This window comes from Bombina bombina, chromosome 4, assembly GCF_027579735.1.
Source record: "Bombina bombina isolate aBomBom1 chromosome 4, aBomBom1.pri, whole genome shotgun sequence".
In the NCBI taxonomy this organism is placed as follows: Eukaryota; Metazoa; Chordata; class Amphibia; order Anura; family Bombinatoridae; genus Bombina; species Bombina bombina.
Genome location: NC_069502.1, coordinates 686,124,374 through 686,149,124, shown reverse-complemented (window position 1 = coordinate 686,149,124; position 24,751 = coordinate 686,124,374). Strand labels below are relative to the sequence as shown.

Sequence of the window (24,751 nt, the reverse complement as noted above, 5' to 3'; positions counted from 1 at the left end):
CTCTACGTCACTCCCAGTCATTCGACCAAGAATCAACGAGAAAGGAGAAACCAAGGGTGAAGTGGTGACTGGAGTATAATTTAAAAGATATTTACCTGCCTTAAAACAGGGCGGGCCGTGGACTGATCACACAACAGAAGAAAGGAATTTATCAGGTAAGCATAAATTATGTTTTCTTCTGTTATGTGTGATCAGTCCACGGGTCATCATTACTTCTGGGATACCAATACCAAAGCAAAAGTACACGGATGACGGGAGGGATAGGCAGGCTCATTATACAGAAGGAACCACTGCCTGAAGAACCTTTCTCCCAAAAATAGCCTCCGAAGAAGCAAAAGTGTCAAATTTGTAAAATTTGGAAAAAGTATGAAGCGAAGACCAAGTTGCAGCCTTGCAAATCTGTTCAACAGAGGCCTCATTCTTAAAGGCCCAAGTGGAAGCCACAGCTCTAGTGGAATGAGCTGTAATTCTTTCAGGAGGCTGCTGTCCAGCAGTCTCATAGGCTAAACGTATTATGCTACGAAGCCAAAAAGAGAGAGAGGTAGCAGAAGCTTTTTGACCTCTCCTCTGTCCAGAATAAACGACAAACAGGGAAGAAGTTTGGCGAAAATCTTTAGTTGCCTGCAAGTAGAACTTGAGGGCACGAACTACATCCAGATTGTGTAGAAGACGTTCCTTCTTTGAAGAAGGATTTGGACACAAGGATGGAACAACAATCTCTTGATTGATATTCCTGTTAGTGACTACCTTAGGTAAGAACCCAGGTTTAGTACGCAGAACTACCTTGTCTGAGTGAAAAATCAGATAAGGAGAATCACAATGTAAGGCTGATAACTCAGAGACTCTTCGAGCCGAGGAAATAGCCATTAAAAACAGAACTTTCCAGGATAACAATTTTATATCAATGGAATGAAGGGGTTCAAACGGAACACCCTGTAAAACGTTAAGAACTAAGTTTAAACTCCATGGCGGAGCAACAGCTTTAAACACAGGCTTGATCCTAGCTAAAGCCTGACAAAAAACCTGGACGTCTGGATTTTCTGACAGACGCCTGTGTAACAAGATGGACAGAGCTGAGATCTGTCCCTTTAATGAGCTAGCCGATAAACCCTTTTCTAAACCTTCTTGTAGAAAGGACAATATCCTAGGAATCCTAACCTTACTCCAGGAGTAACCTTTGGATTCGCACCAGTATAGGTATTTACGCCATATCTTATGGTAAATCCTTCTGGTAACAGGCTTCCTAGCCTGTATCAGGGTATCAATAACCGGCTCAGAAAAACCACGTTTTGATAAGATCAAGCGTTCAATTTCCAAGCAGTCAGCTTCAGAGAAGTTAGATTTTGATGTTTGAATGGACCCTGTATCAGAAGGTCCTGTCTTAGAGGTAGAGACCAAGGCGGACAGGATGACATGTCCACTAGATCTGCATACCAAGTCCTGCGTGGCCATGCAGGCGCTATTAGAATCACTGATGCTCTCTCCTGTTTGATTTTGGCAATCAATCGAGGAAGCAGCGGGAAGGGTGGAAACACATAAGCCATCCCGAAGTTCCAAGGTGCTGTCAAAGCATCTATCAGAACCGCTCCCGGATCCCTGGATCTGGACCCGTAGTGAGGAAGTTTGGCGTTCTGGCGAGACGCCATGAGATCTATCTCTGGTTTGCCCCAACGTCGAAGTATTTGTGCAAAGACCTCCGGATGAAGTTCCCACTCCCCCGGATGAAAAGTCTGGCGACTCAAGAAATCCGCCTCCCAGTTCTCCACTCCCGGGATGTGGATTGCTGACAGGTGGCAAGAGTGAGACTCTGCCCAGCGAATTATCTTTGATACCTCCATCATTGCTAGGGAGCTTCTTGTCCCTCCTTGATGGTTGATGTAAGCTACAGTCGTGATGTTGTCCGACTGAAACCTGATGAACCCCCGAGTTCTTAACTGGGGCCAAGCCAGAAGGGCATGGAGAACTGCTCTCAATTCCAGAATGTTTATTGGCAGGAGACTTTCCTCCTGATTCCATTGTCCCTGAGCCTTCAGGGAATTCCAGACAGCGCCCCAACCTAGTAGGCTGGCGTCTGTTGTTACAATTGTCCAGTCCGGCCTGCTGAATGGCATCCCCCTGGACAGATGTGGCCGAGAAAGCCACCATAGAAGAGAGTTTCTGGTCTCTTGATCCAGATTCAGAGTAGGGGACAAGTCTGAGTAATCCCCATTCCACTGACTCAGCATGCACAATTGCAGCGGTCTGAGATGTAGACGTGCAAAGGGAACTATGTCCATTGCTGCTACCATTAAGCCGATCACCTCCATGCATTGAGCTACTGACGGGAGTTGAATGGAATGAAGGACACGGCATGCATTTAGAAGCTTTGTTAATCTGTCTTCTGTCAGATAAATCTTCATTTCTACAGAATCTATAAGAGTCCCCAAGAATGGAACTCTTGTGAGAGGAAAAAGAGAACTCTTCTTTTCGTTCACTTTCCATCCATGCGACCTTAGAAATGCCAGAACTAACTCTGTATGAGACTTGGCAGTTTGAAAGCTTGAAGCTTGTATCAGAATGTCGTCTAGGTACGGAGCTACCGAAATTCCTCGCGGTCTTAGTACCGCCAGAAGGGCACCCAGAACCTTTGTGAAGATTCTTGGAGCCGTAGCCAATCCGAATGGAAGAGCTACAAACTGGTAATGCCTGTCTAAGAAGGCAAACCTTAGATACCGGTAATGATCTTTGTGAATCGGTATGTGAAGGTAAGCATCCTTTAAATCCACTGTGGTCATGTACTGACCCTTTTGGATCATGGGTAAGATTGTCCGAATAGTTTCCATTTTGAACGATGGAACTCTTAGGAATTTGTTTAGGATCTTTAAATCCAAGATTGGCCTGAAAGTTCCCTCTTTTTTGGGAACCACAAACAGGTTTGAGTAAAACCCTTGTCCTTGTTCCGACCGCGGAACCGGATGGATCACTCCCATTAATAACAGATCTTGTACACAGCGTAGAAACGCTTCTTTCTTTATCTGGTTTGTTGACAACCTTGACAGATGAAATCTCCCTCTTGGGGGAGAGAATTTGAAGTCTAGAAGGTATCCCTGAGATATGATCTCTAGCGCCCAGGGATCCTGAACATCTCTTGCCCAAGCCTGGGCGAAGAGAGAGAGTCTGCCCCCCACTAGATCCGGTCCCGGATCGGGGGCCCTCGGTTCATGCTGTCTTTGGGGCAGCAGCAGGTTTCCTGGCCTGCTTGCCCTTGTTCCAGGACTGGTTAGGTTTCCAGCCTTGTCTGTAACGAGCAACAGCTCCTTCCTGTTTTGGTGCAGTGGAAGTTGATGCTGCTCCTGTTTTGAAATTCCGAAAGGGACGAAAATTAGACTGTCTAGCCTTAGCTTTGGCTTTGTCTTGAGGCAGGGCGTGGCCCTTACCTCCTGAAATGTCAGCGATAATTTCTTTCAAACCGGGCCCAAATAAAGTTTGCCCCTTGAAAGGTATATTAAGTAATTTGGACTTAGAAGTTACATCAGCTGACCAGGATTTTAGCCACAGCGCCCTACGTGCCTGAATGGCGAATCCTGAGTTCTTAGCCGTAAGTTTGGTTAAATGTACTACGGCCTCCGAAATGAATGAATTAGCTAGTTTAAGGACTCTAAGCCTGTCCGTAATGTCGTCCAGCGTAGTTGAACTAAGGTTCTCTTCCAGAGACTCAATCCAAAATGCTGCCGCAGCCGTAATCGGCGCGATGCATGCAAGGGGTTGCAATATAAAACCTTGTTGAACAAACATTTTCTTAAGGTAACCCTCTAATTTTTTATCCATTGGATCTGAAAAAGCACAGCTATCCTCCACCGGGATAGTGGTACGCTTAGCTAAAGTAGAAACTGCTCCCTCCACCTTAGGGACCGTTTGCCATAAGTCCCGTGTGGTGGCGTCTATTGGAAACATCTTTCTAAATATTGGAGGGGGTGAGAACGGCACACCGGGTCTATCCCACTCCTTAGTAACAATTTCAGTTAGTCTCTTAGGTATAGGAAAAACGTCAGTACTCGCCGGTACCGCAAAGTATTTATCCAACCTACACAATTTCTCTGGTATTGCAACAGTGTTACAATCATTAAGAGCCGCTAAAACCTCCCCTAGTAATACACGGAGGTTTTCCAATTTAAATTTAAAATTTGAAATATCTGAATCCAATCTGTTTGGATCAGAACCGTCACCCACAGAATGAAGCTCTCCGTCCTCATGCTCTGCAAGCTGTGACGCAGTATCAGACATGGCCCTAGTATTATCAGCGCACTCTGTTCTCACCCCAGAGTGATCACGCTTGCCTCTTAGTTCTGGTAATTTAGCCAAAACTTCAGTCATAACAGTAGCCATATCTTGTAATGTTATCTGTAATGGCCGCCCAGATGTACTAGGCGCCATAATATCACGCACCTCCCGGGCGGGAGATGCAGGTACTGCCGCGTGAGGCGAGTTAGTCGGCATAACTCTCCCCTCGCTGTTTGGTGAAATTTGTTCAAATTGTACAGATTGGCTTTTATTTAAAGTAGCATCAATACAGTTAGTACATAAATTTCTATTGGGCTCCACCTTGGCATTGGAACAAATGACACAGGTATCTTCCTCTGAGTCAGACATGTTTAACACACTAGCAATAAACTTGCAACTTGGTGACAATCTTATTTAACAAAAACGTACTGTGCCTCAAAAAAGCACTAAACGATTAAATGACAGTTGAAATAATGAACTGAAAAACAGTTATAGCATCAATCCTTAAAAACAACACAACTTTTAGCAAAGGTTTGTTCCCATTAGTAAAGTAACAATAATTAAATTTGAAATAAAAATTACAGAACAACGTTTTTAATCACAGTCAATATATAAGTCTCACAGCTCTGCTGAGAGAATCTACCTCCCTCCAAAGAAGTTTGAAGACCCCTGAGTTCTGTTAGAGATGAACCGGATCATGCAGGAAATACAAGAGTAACTGACTGGAAATTTTTGATGCGTAGCAAAGAGCGCCAAAAACGGCCCCTCCCCCTCACACACAGCAGTGAGAGAGAAACGAAACTGTCACAATTAAAAACAAGCAACTGCCAAGTGGAAAAATAATGCCCAAATATTTATTCACTCAGTACCTCAGAAAATGCAAACGATTCTACATTCCAGCAAAAACGTTTAACATGATAAATACCTATTAAAAGGTTTAGTGTACTTTTAACAGAGTAATTCCGGTGAAATACCATCCCCAGAATACTGAAGAGTAGAGTATACATACATGTCATTATAACGGTATGGCAGGATTTTCTCATCAATTCCATTCAGAAAATAAAAACTGCTACATACCTCAATGCAGATTCATCTGCCCGCTGTCCCCTGATCTGAAGCTTTTACCTCCCTCAGATGGCCGAGAAACAGCAATATGATCTTAACTACTCCGGTTAAAATCATAGTAAAAAACTCTGGTAGATTCTTCTTCAAACTCTGCCAGAGAGGCAACAACACGCTCCGGTGCTATTGTAAAATAACAAACTTTTGATTGAAGTTATAAAAACTAAGTATAATCACCATAGTCCTCTCACACATCCTATCTAGTCGTTGGGTGCAAGAGAATGACTGGGAGTGACGTAGAGGGGAGGAGCTATATGCAGCTCTGCTGGGTGAATCCTCTTGCATTTCCTGTTGGGGAGGAGTTATATCCCAGAAGTAATGATGACCCGTGGACTGATCACACATAACAGAAGAAATGTAATTTATGCTTACCTGATAAATTAATTTATTTGGTGGTGGTGAGAGTAAACAAGCCATTACTCCTGGGAATTATACTCTTGGCCACTAGGAGGAGGTAAAGATCCAAAAACTCCAAGAGCCCTTGAAAATTGCACGGATGCAGTAATTTGAGCCAAGTATAAATCCATTCCAATTGTAACCTCTTTAATGTCCACGCTACAAAGGATTTGTAGGCTTTGATGTTACAATATTTGAAGAGAGGTTAAGATGGAGGTTTCACGTCCTGAGATGTTCAGACTCATATTTTTTATTTTTTTATTTAAATTGTTTTATAATATAAGTTCTTGTTAAGAACAACAGGGTGCAACCCCCCCCCCCCCCCCAACAAAAAAACAAAAAACAGATTTCTTTACATTTACAGATCGTACATTGTCAATCAAATAATACAGGGTGATATACATACATATTTTCATGAAATAGTAACATTTGATATCATATTTTGTATTAACCTGTACATCAACAAAAATGGAAAGGGAAGGTGGAGAGTGGGGTGGGTAAGCTAAGAGCTTTATTATGAAAATATACATAATGAGGTATACATTCATATTAATTTGCTGACCACAAAAGAAACACATTAAGGAAATAATCTGATTGTCTGTGAAAACTATGATATAGTTCTTCAAGTGATAAGGTATATTCGATCTCACTTAACCATTGTGTAATATGGGGCGCTAGATGTTTTCTCCAATGGCGAGGAACCAGTCTTTTTGCACTATTAATAAGAACCTTTAGCAGGGTATTTCGGTAATGACAATGTAACTAGGGTAGATTATTTAGCAATATAATTGTGGGGTCAAGTGTTATGTTGCAATCAAGTTTTTTATTAATAGACTTGATCCCAAAAGGGCCTTATGCCAGGGCAGTACCACCAAATATGCAACATTGTTCCCAGCTCTCCACTCTGTCTCCAGCATTTCGTGGTGGCAGATGGGTATATTTGGTGTAGGTGTGATGGTGTTATATACCACCTAGAAAGTATTTTATAGTTTGTTTTAACAATGCTAGCTGAAATCGAGGATTTATTGGTGTTTATGAAACATCTCAACCAATCTGAATCATTAAATTGTAAGTTAAGTTCTTGCTCCCATTGAGATTTGTATGAAGGGGATTTATCTATGTGGCTTGTAGTAATAGTTTATGAGTTGTTGAGATTAGATGTGAAGGAGTATCTTTTTTTTAAGGATGTGAGTGAAGAAAATGTCTTATCTGAAAGTATAAAAACCATGCATTAAACAGACTACCTATTTCGCCTTGAAGTTCGATAAATGTTTTCATGAGTCCGTCTTTATACAGTAGAGAAATTGGTATAGCAGAGAGTTGTCCTTGTATTAGCACAGGGCAGTATGAGTTAAGGCCTGGGAAAAATGTTTTATTCAACAACAGAGTCAAAGGTGAGAATTGATTTGAGAGATTTTTTATGTGAATTTAACAGTTTGTCCCAAATTCGAATAGTCTCACCTTTTAGGGGGTTATTGTAAACTTCTGGTGCGCAAAATTTCTTAGGGGTCTAGCATAAAACCCATAATTTGGGGGCCATGACTTGGTTCCAAGACACAATCCAGGAAAGATGTGTGGCCCAATAATAATGTAATAAATTTGGAAGCCCCAAACCACCTTTCTCTTTGGCTAAGTATAATGTAGTGCTAGAGACTCTTGATTATGACCATATGAATTTAATGATGTCCTTTTGAATTTGTGTTAGAAATTTTTTTAATGGGATAAGGATTAAAATTTGCATCAAATATAAAATCTTTGGAAGAATGGACATTTTGACTGCATTCATTCTTCCAGACCAGGAGAGATGTCTCGATCTGTGCCAGGAATTAAGTTCTAAATCGATTACATTTTAGTTGTTTGTAATTTAGATCTATGAGTAGTGTTGGTGTGATCACCAATCCCAGATAAGTTAGAGAATTTTATAGATGAAAGTTGGTGTGTTTCGTTATGTATTCTAACTCTGTTGGATCTTGTTTCAATGGCATTATTACCGATTTCCCCATGCTGATGGAAAAATTTGAGTATGACATATTCTGATAGAATGTTTAGTAGTGCAGGCAAGGACTGTTGTATGTTTGTTATTGTGAAAAGTATATAATCCACAAACAATAAACATTTAGTATTACAATTACCCATTGCTACTCCCTGTATTGCATCATTTGCTCTTACTTGAGCTGCTAAGACTTCCACCTATAGGGCGAACAACAAGGGAGATAACGTACAGCCCTGTCTTGTACCGTTCAGGATGAGGAATTGAGAATAATATGTATTGTTGACTACCACTTTGGTGTGAGGATTTGAATATAATGTTCTTATTTTATCAATAAATGACTTAGGTATCCCAAATTTCTACAGAGTGTACCAGAGAAATTGCCAGTCCACCCTGACAAATGCCTTCTCGGCGTCTGTGGACATCAATGTTATATAATCTGTATTTAAAGATAAGTGATGTAAAATTTGGAGAAGTCTAGTTGTGTTTTCTTTAGCTTCCCAGTGTGGCATAAAACCCACCTGGTCCGGAAATATAAAGGGATGGGAGTGACTGCTTTAGCCTGTTGGCCAATATCTTTGCATTTATTTTTACGTAGATGTTGATGAGAGATCGGCCTGTAATTAGTAACTATGTTGGGGTCTTTCCCTGGTTTTGGGATTACTGTGATTGTCGCATCTAACATTTGGCTCGAAAATGTATTGTTTGAATTTAGAGATTGAAAGAGTATTTTGTAAAATTTAGCGGTGAAGACGTCCGGTCCTGGGGCCTTTCCTGTTGGCAGATGTTAAATTGTATTAGGTAATTCTGAAATACATATAGGAGCTTCTAGTTTGGCTTTTTCTGGATGTGTTAGGGTTGGGAGGTTTATGTGCGAAAGATATTGATTCAGAGTCTTTTGTTTGTTGATGTGGCCACTTTCGTTAAGGTTATATAGTTTGCTGTAGTATGTTGCAAAAGTATTTGCTATGTCTACCCCTGTTTGTTTCATTTGATCATCTGCCCTTTTAATAGATTTTATAAAGGATTTATATTTTCTTTTTTTTAGCGATCTTGCCAATAGCCTCCCTCCCTGCCTTGTTACTCTCGACAAAGTATTTTGCACTAAGGGCCAGGGCTCTCCTGTGTGCATTTTCAATTAGGTAATGGTCTAGTCTGTCTAAGTTGTATTAATTTAAATTCTGATTGAGGATCCTGTTTATGGTCATTTTCTATCTTATGTAGTGTTTGCAGCAGTGTCTTATAGGTCACTTCTTTATGTTTGCGATATTGAGATGTTATCTTTATAATTTCCCCTCTTATGACACATTTATATGTTTCCCAATTAACTAGTGAAGAAGTATCTTCCGGCTTATCGAAGAACAGGGAAGTGTGTTCCGTGATTTTTTTTAGTGTGGTCAGATCTGTAAAAATGATATAATTTAATTTCCAAGAATTGTGTGTTCCTGGCTTTTGTGGCCAATTGAATGAACTAAGTACCAACACATGATCTGACCATGGAGTCTGGAAGATCTTTGCATCTACAAACAAGTGAAGAGATAACTGGTTGCATAGTATATAGTCAAGTCTTTAGTATGATTTCTGTGGGTGTGAGAAGAATTTATTGTCTTTGTTCTGAGGCTGGAAAAGTCTCCAGACATCAACTGTCTGCAATGTTTGTAATGTTGACTAATTACCTCTAATGATCTTAGTTGGCATATAAGACCTTCCTGAAGAAGTATCTAATTCTGGATGTATTGGAAAGTTAAAGTCTCCTGCTATAAATGTAGGGTCTTTTGCAAAAATCTATAACTAAATTCATCAGGTTTCTGAAGAAAGAGGGTTGGATCGTTAGGGGCATACGTATTTACTAGCGTTATAGGTCTACCATAACAAAGACCTACCACTATAATAAATCTGCCCTCTTAATCTTTTTTACTTTGTAAAATTTCAAAAGGGAGGTTTTTCCTTATTAGAATGCACACCGCTTTTTTTAGTCGTATTAGAACTGGTGATATGTTGGCTGAAGTAATAAGAAGAGATTTTGGGTTCACGTCTTTTTTTGAAATGTGTTTCCTGGATAAATACTATATCCAGGTGTCGACTGTGGAAATCGTGCAGTGCAATTGAGCGTTTTTGTGCAGATAGAAACTCTTTTACATTTTGAGTGGCTATAAGTAAATTATTGATTCGGGGGGGAATGGTTCATGATGCGGCTTTGTGGTATTGGAGGATAAATGTACAAGTTTATAAAGTGTATATATTAGAATTCACTTAGACTCTTATTAAGCTCTTAAGGGGAGAAAGGGGAAAAATAAAACTGTGTAAATGTGTTTAGGATTAAAACGTTAACTTGAGGAAATGATTAGAATATGCGCCAGAAAATAAGTCTCTGTTTAGTTCTAACCTGGGAAATTTTAAGTGGTCCATAAGGGCCATTTTTCGGAACTAAAACTGCTTGTGCAGTAAAAAATTGGGTAATAATGGGAGAAAAATAGGAAACATTCAACTTGTGTGTCACAAATATAGAGTATCACATTGTGTTTAATTTATATTTGTTTGTTTCATCCTGACTTATTCAATCGGGGGAGACACTCAAACTCGGAGCATTAGCAACTTCATAACTAGAACTTTGAACATACCTAACACACAATTCAAAGATTGAACAGTGCTAAATAATACATTTCAATTAATATCTGGAATTGGTTATTAGCTCATCTAAAACTTGGTATGAAGAAGAGTTTCAGTGTCAAGCAAAAATATTTGTAAAACAATTCTTAACCAATTCTATCTAGCATTGTCTCTCCTTACTCAGATGATAAGTCATATAGATTCTAAACTTATAGTCTTACATGTTAGTTGGATAGAGGAATAGGTCACTTATAACATTAAACAAATGAGCAATTAATCAATAACTGTGGTCTGTGTGCACTGATTATGGGTGAACAGACAGAAACATTACCAGATTATTCCGGAATCTGTAATGAAAAGCAGACTCTCAGAGCTGATTTTAATATCAAAGTCCTGTCCTATTTGTCCAAGAGATGGCCTGGACAAAGACATAGAAAGTACAGCTTGAGAAAAGGGACTTATTACGAGGTCGTCTTAAGTTTGATTGTCTTGTTGGTATCTTCTTTTAGGCAATCTTCTAGCAACCTTGCTCCAAGACCTTTGTTATAGTTTTGCACCGGGAGAGTTCCTTGTAGTATCTTGTTCTTGTGAATCTGCAGAATTTTTAATGGCCTTATTGAAAGGTAAGCAAAGAATTTGATGGTAGTGCCTTGATATTGAAAGGATTGTTGTTTGCGAGCTTGTTGAAGAATAAGTTCTTTCTCTTGAAATTTAGTGAAGCAAATAATGACATCTCTGGGTGGATAGGTGTCTGGCGGCTTAGGTTTTAAGTAGTGATGAGCTCTTTCCATCTGGATATGTGGTATATCAGGGTGATCAGTGCCCAGCAGTGATCTGAACAAGCCATCTTGTGGACCTAGTACTGTTTCTGGTATACCCTTAAGTCTGATATTATTTTGGTGTGCTCTATTTTCTATTTCACCCAGTTGGATTCTAGTTCTTAAATATTTGTTTGTTGGTTTCGTATCATATTGGACATGTTTAGAATTTCAGAAGTCATCTCCTCTCTGTCTTCCTCTAAAACCTCAACTCTGTTGTAGGAGATGGAATTTCCAACACGTCCTGTGTTTGTTTTTGTTTTTTAGCTTGCTTAAAGAATGGATTTATCCCACTTGCATTGGATTTAGTATTCTTGTCCTGCTTTTGGAGCCTCTTTGATGCCATACTGAGATGGATAACAACCCAGGAAAATGTGTGAAAAATTTTTTTTGCCTTGTAATTACACTAATAAATCTGTTTTTATATCTTGTGTGAAGTGCTCACAAAGGATATCACTTCACTGGAAATCTGTGTAGTGTTGAATAATCACTGTATAGTCCAAACCACATGTGAGCTTGAATGACACTATTATTTTTCCCGCATTGCTAAAAAAGAAAGGTTAGATTTTCAGCTTCAAGGATCTGAAAACCCTTTATTAGATGACATAGCATTATTTATTTGTGCATTTTATAAGCTGAAGTATTTAACTTGCTTTCTATGCTAAGTTGCTAAGAGGGTTGTTCTGCGTGTCAGCAATGATAAGAAATAGAAGTGTGTGGTCTGAGAATGGTGGTCATGCTCAATCAGATCCTTACCACACGGATCTCCTTGCATGCAGTATCCTGTACTTCATGAATGAAAGTCCCCTTTATTTGTTTCAATAGTCAATCCTAGCATTTAAAAAAACGCTAGGGTTGACTTTCACTTTAAGGAACTAACGGATAAACCCTTATCCAAACCATTCTGAAGAAATTGAAGAATTTTAGGAATTCTAAAAGAATGCCAATTGAACCCATGTGCCAAAAACCAGGACATAAAAAGCATTCCAGACCTTGTGATAAATCTTCCTCGTCACAGGTTTATTGGCTTGAACCAAAGTTTCCATGACAGTATCATAAAAACCTCTCATAAAACAAGGTGTTTAATCACCAAGCCATCAAGTTTAGAGATTTTAGATCCTGATGAATGGAGCTTGGAGGCAGAAGGTTTTGAAGCAGAGGAAGTGGCCACAGAGAACAACTAGACATCTGTACAAGATCTGCAAACCAAATCTTGCAAGGCCAAGATAGAGCAATCAGGATTACTAATGATACATCCTGCATAATTAATGGCTATTACACTTGGTATCAGAAAAAGAGGTGGAAAAAAGTAAGCCAATTGACAAACCAAAGAGCTACTGGAGCATCCACATACTCTGCCTGAGGATCCTGGACCTCACAAAATATTTGGGGAGTTTTTGTTCAAACTAGAAGCCATCAGATCCCATTCCGGAAGACCCCATAGGTCTACAATTTGACTGAAGACTTCCAGATGAAGAGACTATTTCACTGGGTGAAGGGAGTAATGCCTGAGAAAAATCTGCTAAAAATCCTGGGAAGGGTAGCCAGACCAAATGTTGGAGCAATATACTTGTCCAGAAATGTAAATCTTAGAAATTGATGATGATCCCTATAAATAGGTATGAAGATAAGAATTCTTGAAATCTATAGAGGACATAAATTGTCCTCTTTGGACAAGAGAAATAATAAAGTTTTCAAGTTCTGTAAATTAGTTATTCTTGGGAACAATAAAGAGGTTGGAATAAAATCCCTGCCCCTGTCTAAATCTGGAACTATTACTCCCATAGATTCCAGATCTGAAATCAACTGAAAAAAGGTTCCTGCCTTTAAAGGATTCTTTGGAACACGAGACAGAAGAAACCTTCTGCTGGGGGCCTTAATCAAAAACCTATTCTGTATTCTTGGGAAATAATACTCAGAACCCAAGGATATGGAACAGAATGAATAACAAAAATTATGCTTACCTGATAATTTCCTTTTCTTCAGACGGAAAAAGTCCACAGCTGCATTCATTACTTTTGGGAACTCAGAGCCTGGCCACCAGGAGGAGGCAAAGACACCCCAGCCAAAGGCTTAAATGCCTCTCCCACTTCCCCCATCCCCCAGTCATTCTGCCGAGGGACAAGGAACAATAGAAGAAAACATAGGGTGAAAAAGTGCCAGAAGAACAAAAATAACAGATGCCCCCCAGAAAAAGTACGGACGGGAGCTGTGGACTGAAGCTGTCTGAAGAAAAGGAAATTATCAGGTAAGCATAATTTATGCTTTTCTTCATAAATGGAAAGAGTCCACAGCTGCATTCATTACTTTTGGGAAAACAATACCCAAGTTATAGAGGACACTGAATGCTAAAATGGGAGGGTACAAAAGGTGGCCCATTCTGAGGGCACCAGGCCTAAAACCCCACTCCAGAAAACCCAGCTTCATCCGTAACCGAGAAAAACTTTGAAAAAAGAAAAAAAGCCCAAGGACACTGACCCGCAGACATTCCATAAGCCTTGCTAGAGACCGCAGGAACTAGACTTGACTGAGCCAACAGCCTCCAAGAGACACCATCAACCGGCAGACGGCCTCCAAACAACAAACCCCTTAAGTAGAGAAAGGGATCAAACAGTCGTATTCTCTGAAAAGGAAAAAAGACACGGAAAAGACATCCATTAAGGATTCCAGAGAACCCTAAATAGGGCAAAAACAAAAACCATAAATAGGGCCCAAACGAGCCCTAAGAAAGCAGGGCGAAAAACCCAGAGGGTCAAGTCAAACGAGACCCAACCGGTCATGTACACAACAAGGAAGGCAACGCTCATCACGTTTGCAATGCAAACCACATGAATGCCAAGTTGGATTCAAACTCACAACCTTCTATACCATAAGCATCAGAGTTAACCACTAGGCCTCTTAGTTTGCCTAAAATCCACGGGATCAAGACCCACAGATTGAAAAAGAAAAGAGAATCGTCCCTCAAACAAAATGCATCCGCACCCTAGAAGGTAACAACAAACCCCTTAAGTAGAGAAAGGGATCAAACAGTCGTATTCTCTGAAAAGGAAAAAAGACACGGAAAAGACATCCATTAAGGATTCCAGAGAACCCTAAATAGGGCAAAAACAAAAACCATAAATAGGGCCCAAACGAGCCCTAAGAACGCAGGGCGAAAAACCCAGAGGGTCAAGTCAACCGAGACCCAACCGGTCATGTAGAACAAGGAAGGCAACGCTCATCACGTTTGCAATGCAAACCACATGAATGCCAAGTTGGATTCAAACTCACAACCTTCTATACCATAAGCATCAGAGTTAACCACTAGGCCTCTTAGTTTGCCTAAAATCCACGGGATCAAGACCCACAGATTGAAAAAGAGAAGAGAATCTTCCCTCAAACAAAATGCATCCGCACCCTAGAAGGTAACTGAAAACGAGAACCTCAGAAACCGTTAATATATTCCAGAATATCCAAATATTCAAAAAAAAGTAAACCTTGTGCAGCAACTTAGATAGGGAAACCTCTGATGGCAACACCTAAAGAGTCAGAAGACTGCATGCTGCTGTCATCCGAAGATGAATCCAGAAATTTGAATATATGCGAGCAAGTGGAAGCACATAAGGTTAGGTTCAAATCCCAACCTACAGCTTGCTAGGCATCCAGCAAACCAGTAGATGCCGCCAATCCTTTCCACAAGATCCTGAACGTGGAAAGGAAGCAGAGCCCCCAAGAAAGGCTCATCAAACCTTGCTGACCCAAGGACGAAATTAGCAGAGCAACAAATCTCAAATCCTGCTCCAAACACTGGACCGGCCAAAGCGACAGGCATGTCTGATAGACAGAGGAAACAAAATGACCCCAAGCCCCCCAAGGAATGGAAAAATGGGGGGATCACCAACCCCAACAGAGCTCGGGTGCCAACCCATTCGCTCCTCAAACATAAGGCACTTCCAAGGAGAAACCCCTAGGACTTGGTATAGAGAAAAGTGCAAAATAGATCCGTAGAAAGACCTGGCACAACTCTTTGACAGTCTCGACATGGAGAGTTTACTCTCCAAACAGTTAGTCGAACAAGTCACAGCAGCAGACTGCTGCCTCTCCTAAATAAAAAACACTTGCTATAAGAACAAGTGCTTTGCGAGAGGCCTGAACACATGACCTGCAGAGTATGAAACTGCAACGCTAACTCGGGCGCTAACAAGGCCCAGTTCCTCCTGCACACAAGGCAGGACAACAACCCTCCAGAGAGAGAGGAGACCCCACTTCTGAAGAAGTCAAACTACCCCCCCAAAGGGAAGGGCACAGATAAGGAACAGCACACATGCCCACAAGGATGTGAAAAGCCGTAGTCTAATCAGTCAAAGACCGAATGAAGAATCATCCAGACACCACTGTTGAATACAACAGAGAAAAACTCCCCAAATAAGGGCGCTCACTCCGTCCGAAGGACAAATCAGCCCCCATTGAACACTGAGTCACAGGATCATGTCTCCAGACATTATAAGGGTCCAATGCAAGAATCCTGGAACTGAGACCCAGAGCCGTCTTAAAATGAACGACACCTCTCGGGAACACAAGATACCCGTCTGAAATAATCAGACCTCACAGATGATGAATATCTGGGCTAACCCGGAGAAACAGGTACATGACTCACACATAAATTTCCAGGCCAAAAGGAAGAGAACACCCCTAGCAGGAGGACAATTTCCCCCAACAAGGTGCTAGGCCGTAGTCACGCAAACTACTCTAGAGTCCAAAGGCACCAAGGACCCCCCACACGAAGTCCAAGACTAAGGGAAAAAGAGAGTAGAAAAAGACTAGTAGTCTCCATAATCCTCTCAGATTATCCTTCCGGAGGACCACAGCCGAGGAAGAAGAATGCTGAGCATCCCAAATCCTGGAGGAAAAATCCCCTAAGCGAAAGCTAGGAAAGGAGGAGACAACAGTCTATCGTCCCCAATATGGAAACAACGAACTCCCGGCAGCAGAAAAGAGCCGCAAAAAAAACCAGACGAAGTCTGACCCTAAGGAAGATACCTTAAGAAGGAATAATTCCTAAAAGGACAATCCCAAGAAACCTTGAAAGGCAAGATCGCCAGAAACTGGCTGCACAAAGTACCTAAGTCCTTCAACTTCTAACCCACAACGGGAAGGAAACACCCTAGATCCCGCAAATCGGAACCAACAGAGTATGTCGTAGCGGATCTCAACAGAGTCCCTGCCGACTAGAATGAAAGGCCAATGAGGACCGAACACAATCCTCCATTCCCCAAGGCAAACCACAGACCATCAAATCATCTTGGAATGCTAGCTGAAACTTGTAAAATAAAGCAAATAGTAGTGGGAACCACTCGGTGCCCTAACCGGACCGGCCAGGCATAGCAGACGCCACGTGTCTGAAATAGGCCTTAAGACAGAAGGATTTGTACCCAGTCAGGACCAGCCTGAAACCAAGGTCCCAATACTGACAAGACCACACAAAGTCACCCCCTAAAAGGGAGAGATAAACAACAGACATAGGACTAATGTGTCCTCATAAACAAACTTCCGTATAAGTAAACAGTGCAATCACAAAATCGCGAGTATCGAATCCAGAGAAGAAAATTCCCATAGGAAATATTATAACAAACATGAGCTTTAAACCAAAAAAAAATCCATCCTAACTGGATTAAAATAAAAGATAAGGAAACCCGTAGATTATCGCCCAGGAAGAACGGATACTCCCGCAGGACCACCCCAACAGGAATCCGAGGCTTCCAAGCTCAGAACTGGAAAGATACTCAATAAACAAGACTATAAGAAGATTAATGCATCCCCTTATGTCTAATCATGCATGCCATTCGCACGACTTAGAATCCACCACCCCATTAAGAGTGGGATCCTCCAGCAACGCCAAAACGTGCCTCAGTAGAACACAAAGGCGCGCCAGACTATAACGAAAATCAAAATATACCTCCGCGCGGGGCAAACGATGACTCTCCCAGAGGGTTGAACTGGACCAGGCGAACCCACGCCTGACGAGCCCTGGTTAGCGGAAAACACGGACAATATCGTAAACACACTCCTGGGAGATGTAAATGCGCCTGTGCCAAAGATATGGCCATGCGGAACCGTGTCCTAAGCTCCGGAGGAAATAAGCCACCCTCCAGAGAAGGATAAGCCGTGTTTGGGTTACTTGCATGGGTAGTAAGAGTTGGTTGTAGGGACAGCGCCTCGCGGGAAGCAGAATCCCCAGAGGCGGATGGCTCAGCGGACCCATAGTTCGCCGATCCAGAGGAATGGAGCACTCTAAAACGGCATTCGGAATATAACTGATTCGCAAAAAGTAGAATCCGAATCAGAGACATCCGTCTACAAAAAATCAGAATCCTCCATAACTGGTATATTGATAAACAATGGACCAATAAGAGAAATGTAACGGCACCTTACACCCCCAAAGGCTGGGGCACTCACCACCTGCTATGAACCAGACACCAGCGAACCAAAATTTCTCTGTCGCCACATGGTCAGGAATGCAGAAAGGGAGAGCCAAAACGTGACCACACCTGGTCACAAGGTGTACTGTGTAGTCCATGAAAAAGTGCGCCCGACCGTAAAGCCCGCGCCACTTGTAATAAGCCGTTATATTCTGAAATAGCCATGAGCCTAAGTATCACTACACATTAGCAGACAGAATCATATAACAAACATGATTAAAAAAAACCCTGTTCAATAACACATCTAAGGAGATATTAACCCTTGATTCCAAGATACAAAAGGAGCCTCACTGAGACCCTGTGTTTAAGTTATTCCCATGAGGTTGTAGCCTCTCGGATAAACAGTTATAATTACAAGACATCCATGAGGAAAGTAAAATTAAACGATCTTACCGGAATCAATGCCGTGTAAGAGGAACATGGCCCTTCAAGTGTGACAGATAGTAGCATCACCTCTGCCATAAACTTGAGAGAAGAAAGCAGGCAGCAAAACTTGTCAACGCTGATTGCTTGTGGAGCTGTTAATACGTCGGGATGGTTTCGCAGTAAGACTCTCCCTGCATCTCCGGACTCTAACTTTCATCCATGCTCTCACTGAGAGGCTGACAGGATTACTTAAAACTCCAGTCCCATGCCGAAGAGTACTACCCTCCATAAGAGACTATCAAAAACTTCTGACACTTCTCTGCCAACCTCCTGGGAAAAAAGTCAAAGAATGACTGGGGGATGGGGGAAGTGGGAGAGGTATTTAAGCCATTGGCTGGGGTGTCTTTGCCTCTTCCTGGTGGCCAGGTTCTGAATTCCCAAAAGTAATGAATGCAACTGTGGACTCTTTCCATTTATAAAGAAAAGAAAGGTTTTGAAGAGTTCCTTGTATCCTCAGACAAAAGTTGCCTTTCTAGGGCTTTATATAGATTGTCCTAAGGAACAATACAGAAAAGGTTGCAAAAGTGCTTGTGCAAAGTTACAAGTTCTGTCATCCTTCAGTTATGCAGTGCATGGAGGTAGTGGGCCTGATAGTGTCAGCTTCAGATCCAACTCCTTTTGCAAGATCCCACTTACACTCCCTTTAAATTCAGATGCTCAGGCAGTGAAAAGGACCCCAAGACCGTCAGTCCCTCTCTCTTGGTGGCAGAATCACCAGTCAGTGATTCAAGGAGCATTTTTTTTCTCCATCCATCTTGTGTAGTCATCACTACAGATGCTAGTTTGTTAGCGTGGGAAGAAGCAGCCTATGGTGCAAGGGGTTTAGTCTCCTCAGGGGGCAATGTTACAAATCAGTATTCTAGGACTCCAAGCCATTTGTCAAGGCTCTTTAGAGTTAGTCTCTTGTAAAACAAGAGTCCATTCTAAGATTTAATTTTGACAATGTCAATACGGTGGTGAATATCGGTCATTAGGGAGGAACTAAGTCCTCTAGACTAAGAGATGAGGCAGGTACCCATCATTCTGAATCCCGCAGAATAAAATCACTGTACAATTTAAAGGATTCTCATTACAAACAATTGGGAAGTAGACTTCCTCAGCCATCAGGTTCTCCACTCAGGAGAGGGGTCTTTGAACCAGGTGGTTTTCAACTAAATTTTTAGTTGGCGGACATCGATCTCTTTTAAATTACAAGCTTCACTGGTATTGTGCCAGATCACAGGATCCCTAAGCAAAACTCATAGATGATCTGGTAGTTCCATGGCCATTTATCCCCATTTACATCTTCCCTCCATTTGTCTTGCTATACACAATGATAGCTCTGATCAAGCAGGAAAAAGCATCAATAATCCTGATCACTCCTGCTTTGCCTCACAGGACTTGGTATGCAGTTCTGGTCAGATGTCAAACCTTTCAGCTTGCCTTCGGTGGAAGATCTTCTGTCTAAAGTACTTTTTTGTATCAAGATCTAAAAGTTGTGAATTTAACAGCTTGGAGATTGAATGCTTGGTTCTGAGTCATAGATGTTTCTCTGATTCAGTCATTGACACTCTTATCCAAGCTAGAAAGCCTGTGACTAGAAATATTTATGAAAAGGTCTGGAAGATGTTTCTTCATTGGAACTCCTTTTGAATCCTTCAATTTCTTCAAGTTTACATACAGGTTTATCAGCCAGTTCCTTTAATAGTCAAATTTCTGCTCTCTTAGTTTTGTATCACAAAAAGATTGCACAGTTACCAGACACAAATACAAACAGAAAGAGAAGTACCCTGAGTGGAACTGGCCTTATGAACAACCACAGACATTTTTCTAGCTTTTGTTCTGTCTCAGTTGAGTGCATCTGGGGGTTGTTGTTTTCTCTTGTTCAGATTAGAATTTCCTGGTATTTTAGGGCTGGACTGTCATTGGGCAGGATCAGACTGATATGCTACAGGATATTTATTCTCTGTGAAAGGCATAGTGTGCTAAAAGAGACTGCACTTTGAGTGGCACTGGCCTTATGAACAAGCACAGAAGTTTTTTTTAGCTTTTGTTATGCCTTAGTTGAGTGCCTCTCTCTATTTTGTACAGTTACCAGACATTCAGGAATTTGTTCAAGCGTTAATGAGTATCAGACCGGTGATTGAGCCGGCATCTCCTACTTTTCAGACTGTACAGAGCCAAAATATAAAAAAACAACAACATAAAACAGTAATATGTCAAGAATGAACAGATGTTATGAAGATGAAACCAAATTAAAAATCAGTTTTATGTGCCTCTAAGGTTCTGCAGTATTTTCCTTGCAAGTACTGTCGAAAAATTTTCAGTTGAAAAATATATAATTCTTTCTATGCAATACTCCATTAAAGACAATGTGTATTTTTTGGATATGATTTTCAACCAGTATATACATTGATTCCAAAGTAGACAAGTCTATTCTGTTGACTGTAATATACTTGTGCATATTAAGCTGAGAACGTTTTAAAGGAGAAAATATCTATTATATCAAACGCAATAACACTAAAATGTTAGCTGCGTGTTAGAACTTTCTAAGACATGCCAATCATTTAAGAGAAGATGTAGAAGGCTTATAAATAATAGTTGCACAGGAAGTGATGTAAGAGTATAGTCTATAATATATGTATACCCTTGGATACCTTAAAACATACAGATATTCAAAACACAACTAATACAGATATAAAAACAACAACTAACTGGAAATGATATGCAATATTTGTCAGGACATACAAAGTCATGTGCCAGTGAAAATGTGAAACTCAGTATAAGCATTACACTGTGGTTTATTAATCATGGTCTTAGGATCACAGTGTTCCTGCACTACAGTACACTCACCTTATCGTCAATAATAACCAGGTCCTTTGGCTCAGTCCGATCAATTTTCAAAACACGGTACTTTGTTTCTGCATGATTACTTCCAACAAGAAAATGCCTCTGAGTAAAAAAAAAAAGGGTAAAAAACTAGCATGAGATCATGTGCAGCTAAAATATAACCAAGGTTAATTTGATATCTGCTATTTACAGTTAGAGAGATTACACTGAGGATACAAACTATGATAGTACTGAGATGGTAGCTAGCAAAACAAATGCAGCTGACTTATTAAAGGGATATGATATAGTGCTCCATTAGTAGAAAAAAAATGTTAAATCAAATAAACATAAAAAGAAAAAGTGTGATAAACTATAATGTTATATGAATAACACGTGTAAGAAATTATGAACTGTTATGTCTGCCAAGCAATTTTACTGTGAATAAATACATTTTATACTGCAATAAAACACCCATATTTGCAATGTAGCACAAGTACAATGATACCATGATGTGCAGGTTTTATGAGGTTTCGGGAAGTTACAGGGGCAAACATGGGGCCTGCCCATTTACATGAAAATGTGGCACCTTGATTTTCTGGGTCTATGTCGCTTTGAGACATTGGCCCCAATTTATCAAAGTCTGGCGGACCTGATCCGACAGTGCGGATCAGGTCCGCCAGACTTTGCTGAATACGGCGAGCAATACGCTCGCTGTATTCAGCATTGCACCAGCAGCTCACAAGAGCTGCTGGTGCAACGCCGCCCCCTGCAGACTCGCGGCCAATAGGCCGCCAATAGGGGGTTGTCAATCAACCCGATCGTACTCGATCGGGTTGATTTCCGGCGATGTCTGTCAGCCTGCTCAAAGCAGGCGGACAGGTTATGGAGCAGCGGTCTTTGTGACCGCTGCTTCATAATTGCTGTTTCTGGCGAGCCTTCAGGCTCGCCAGAAACAAGGAGCACCAAGCTCCATTCGGAGCTTGATAGATAGGCCCCATTATGGCAGCCCAGTAATATAAATTACCCAATCATGGCATTCCATTAGCAAAAGTAGACAATTCCAAAAGAGTATGTCTAGTCTTTTTTTTTTAGCCACCTATCACAATACCTGGCCAAATTTAATGGTCATATAATATTTTTGTGTTTTTCGCAAAAACACTACATTTTGGCTGTTTTTATCATCATCTTTATATGTTTTAATGGTATAAAAGCGCAAAAATAATAACACCATTATTAATAACAAAAAATAATAAAAAGTCCACAAGTCAAATAACAAGCCAGGAGTCAAAACCAGAGCTAGTAGTCTGACAAGCCGAGTCAGGAGCCAAAGTGAATAGTCAGACGAGACGAGTCAGGAGCCAAAGCGAGTAGTCACACAAGCCCGGAATCAGGAACAAGGAGAACAGCAGAGTCAGGAACAAGCCAGGGATCAGGAACCAGGAGGGACGTCAGACAGCCAGGTAATACACAGGAACTGGAACTCACAAACAGGTCTGAGACAACGCAAGGGCAAAGCATACTGAACAGAGGCCCTTTAAATAATAAGTGATAACATCACAATTCTAAGACTGCAACCTGTCTCACATGGATGATGTACACCAGTCTGGCCATAAAAGGGCGTGCAGGAAATGAGCAGCATCACACACTATGCACCAGAGTCAGCAAGAGAGGTGAGTAAAATGGCTGCCAGCAGCACATGGCAAACAAAGCAGGGAAAAAAACCTGACAGTACCCTCCCCTCAACGACCCCTCCCCCGCGGGAGGACAAAAGGCTTATTGGGGAAACGAGCATGGAATGCATGGAGGAGGGCGGGAGCATGAACATCAGAGGAGGGAAAAACAAGACTAAAAAGAGGGTTGTGGGTTGCGCCAATTAAGGCTGACTGTCAGTATGATATTAAAAAATATATATATATATATATATATATATATATATATATATATATTAGTAAGTACAGATATAAATAAGAAGAGTTAGACAGTAAGTATAATAATTTAGATATCTATGCAAGAGAAATCAAACCTCCTTACATATATATCTAAAACCTCCTTGCATAGATATCTAAATTATTATACTTACTGTCTAACTCTTTTTATTTATATCTGTACTTACTAATATATATATATATATATATATATATATTTAATATCATACTGACAGTCAGCCTTAATTGGCACCACCCACAACCCTCTTTTTTGTCTTGTTTTTCCACTAATTTCACACTTTGTGAGGAGTGTGAACAGTAGGTTTGGCTAGTACTGTCTGACCTAGCTCCTAGACCAATCGAATTGTTGTAGCATCAGAGGAGGGAACCTATGAACGCTCCTCCAGACCGTAGCCCCTCCAGTGAACCAAATACTGTGCGCGGCCCCTGGACATACAAGAGTCAATAATGCTGCTGAACTCATATTCTTCATGGTTGTCAACAAAGATAGGACTTGGACGAGGAAACACAGTGGTAAACCGATTACAAACCAATGGTTTCAAGAGGGAGATATGAAAAACATTGGAGATCCGCATTGCAGGAGGAAGGTCAAGAGCGTAGGCCACAGGATTGACCTGTCGGAGTATTCGAAAAGGGGAGCTAGTATATTGGAAGGCACATAAAGGTTCAAGTTGCGGGAGGACAGCCAAACCCTCTCACCAATCTGGTAGGAAGGCGCGGGCAGACGCCTACGATCATCCTGGAACTTTTGGCGCTGCATAGAACGATGAAGGCAATCCTGAATCTGCACCCACGTGGAACGGAGTTGCCGGAGATGATCCTCCAGAGCCTGAATACCCTGAGACATGAATGATTCGGGCTACAAGGATGGTTGAAACCCATAATTCGCCATGAACGGGGATAACTTGGAGGAAGCATTAGTAGCACTATTATGAGCAAACTCTGCCCAAGGTAACAGTTCAGACCAATTATTGTGGTGATCTGAGACATAGCAATGGAGGAACTGTTCCAGAGCTGTATTAGACTGTTCCGCAGCCCCACTGGATTGAGGGTGATATGCAGAGGAGAAAGAAAGCTGAATCCAATTTGATCATAAAAGGAACGCCAAAATCTGGAGAAAAACTGGCTACCCCGGTCTGACACTATCTCCTTGAGTAACCCATGTAAACGGAAGACCTCCCGGGCAAAAATTGAAGCAAGCTCCTGAGCGGTAGGCAGCTTCTTCAAGTGAATGTAATGTGACATTTTAGAAAAACTGTCAACCACCATAAGGATAACAGTATTGCCACTGGAAACAAGTCCATGGAAAGATGTGTACAAGGATGCTCACCATTAGCAATAGGTTGAAGAAGACCCACAGGAAGACGTCAAGGAGTCTTATTCTGTGCACAAACTGTGCAGGAGGCAACATATGCAGCAACATCAGAACGAAGACCTGGCCACCAGAAATGCTGAGTGACAGACCAAATCATTTGGTTCTTGCCTGGGTGACCTGCGGCTTTCGGATAGTGGTAAGTGTGCAAAAGTTTCGTTCGAAGATTCTCAGGAACAAAACACTTACCACTAGGTTTCTCAGGAGGTGCATTGGGTGAAGTCAAATTAGTACGTATGGTAGCCAAAATATGGTCAGGAAGTATAACTGGAGTAGGTACAGACTCCTCCTTGGACAGAGGGGAAAATTGTCGGAGAGGGCATCAGCCCTAACATTCTTACTACCAGGCAGGTAGGAGACCACATAATTAAACCGAGACAAAAATAGCGCCCATCTGGCCTGTCGGGCCGTTTTGTTTCAGAGAGATAAGTTAAATTATTGTGGTCAGTAAGAATGAGCACTGGTACACTAGTACCCTCGAGAAGATGCCTCCATTCCTTGAGTGCCAAAATTATGGCCAGTAATTCCCTGTCGCCAATTTCATA

At 41.3% G+C, this 24,751-nt stretch overlaps 1 protein-coding gene across 1 annotated transcript in view; it reads right to left on the bottom strand.

Annotated features, from left to right (window-relative positions):
• The window catches only part of FIG4 (FIG4 phosphoinositide 5-phosphatase), a 1,077,570-nt gene that overhangs the window by 825,855 nt on the left and 226,964 nt on the right, over positions 1–24,751 (bottom strand). The window contains exon 3 of the mRNA XM_053710848.1: positions 20,913–21,011. Coding sequence (XP_053566823.1) covers positions 20,913–21,011 — 99 coding nt within the window. The remainder of the gene's footprint in view (positions 1–20,912; positions 21,012–24,751) is intronic.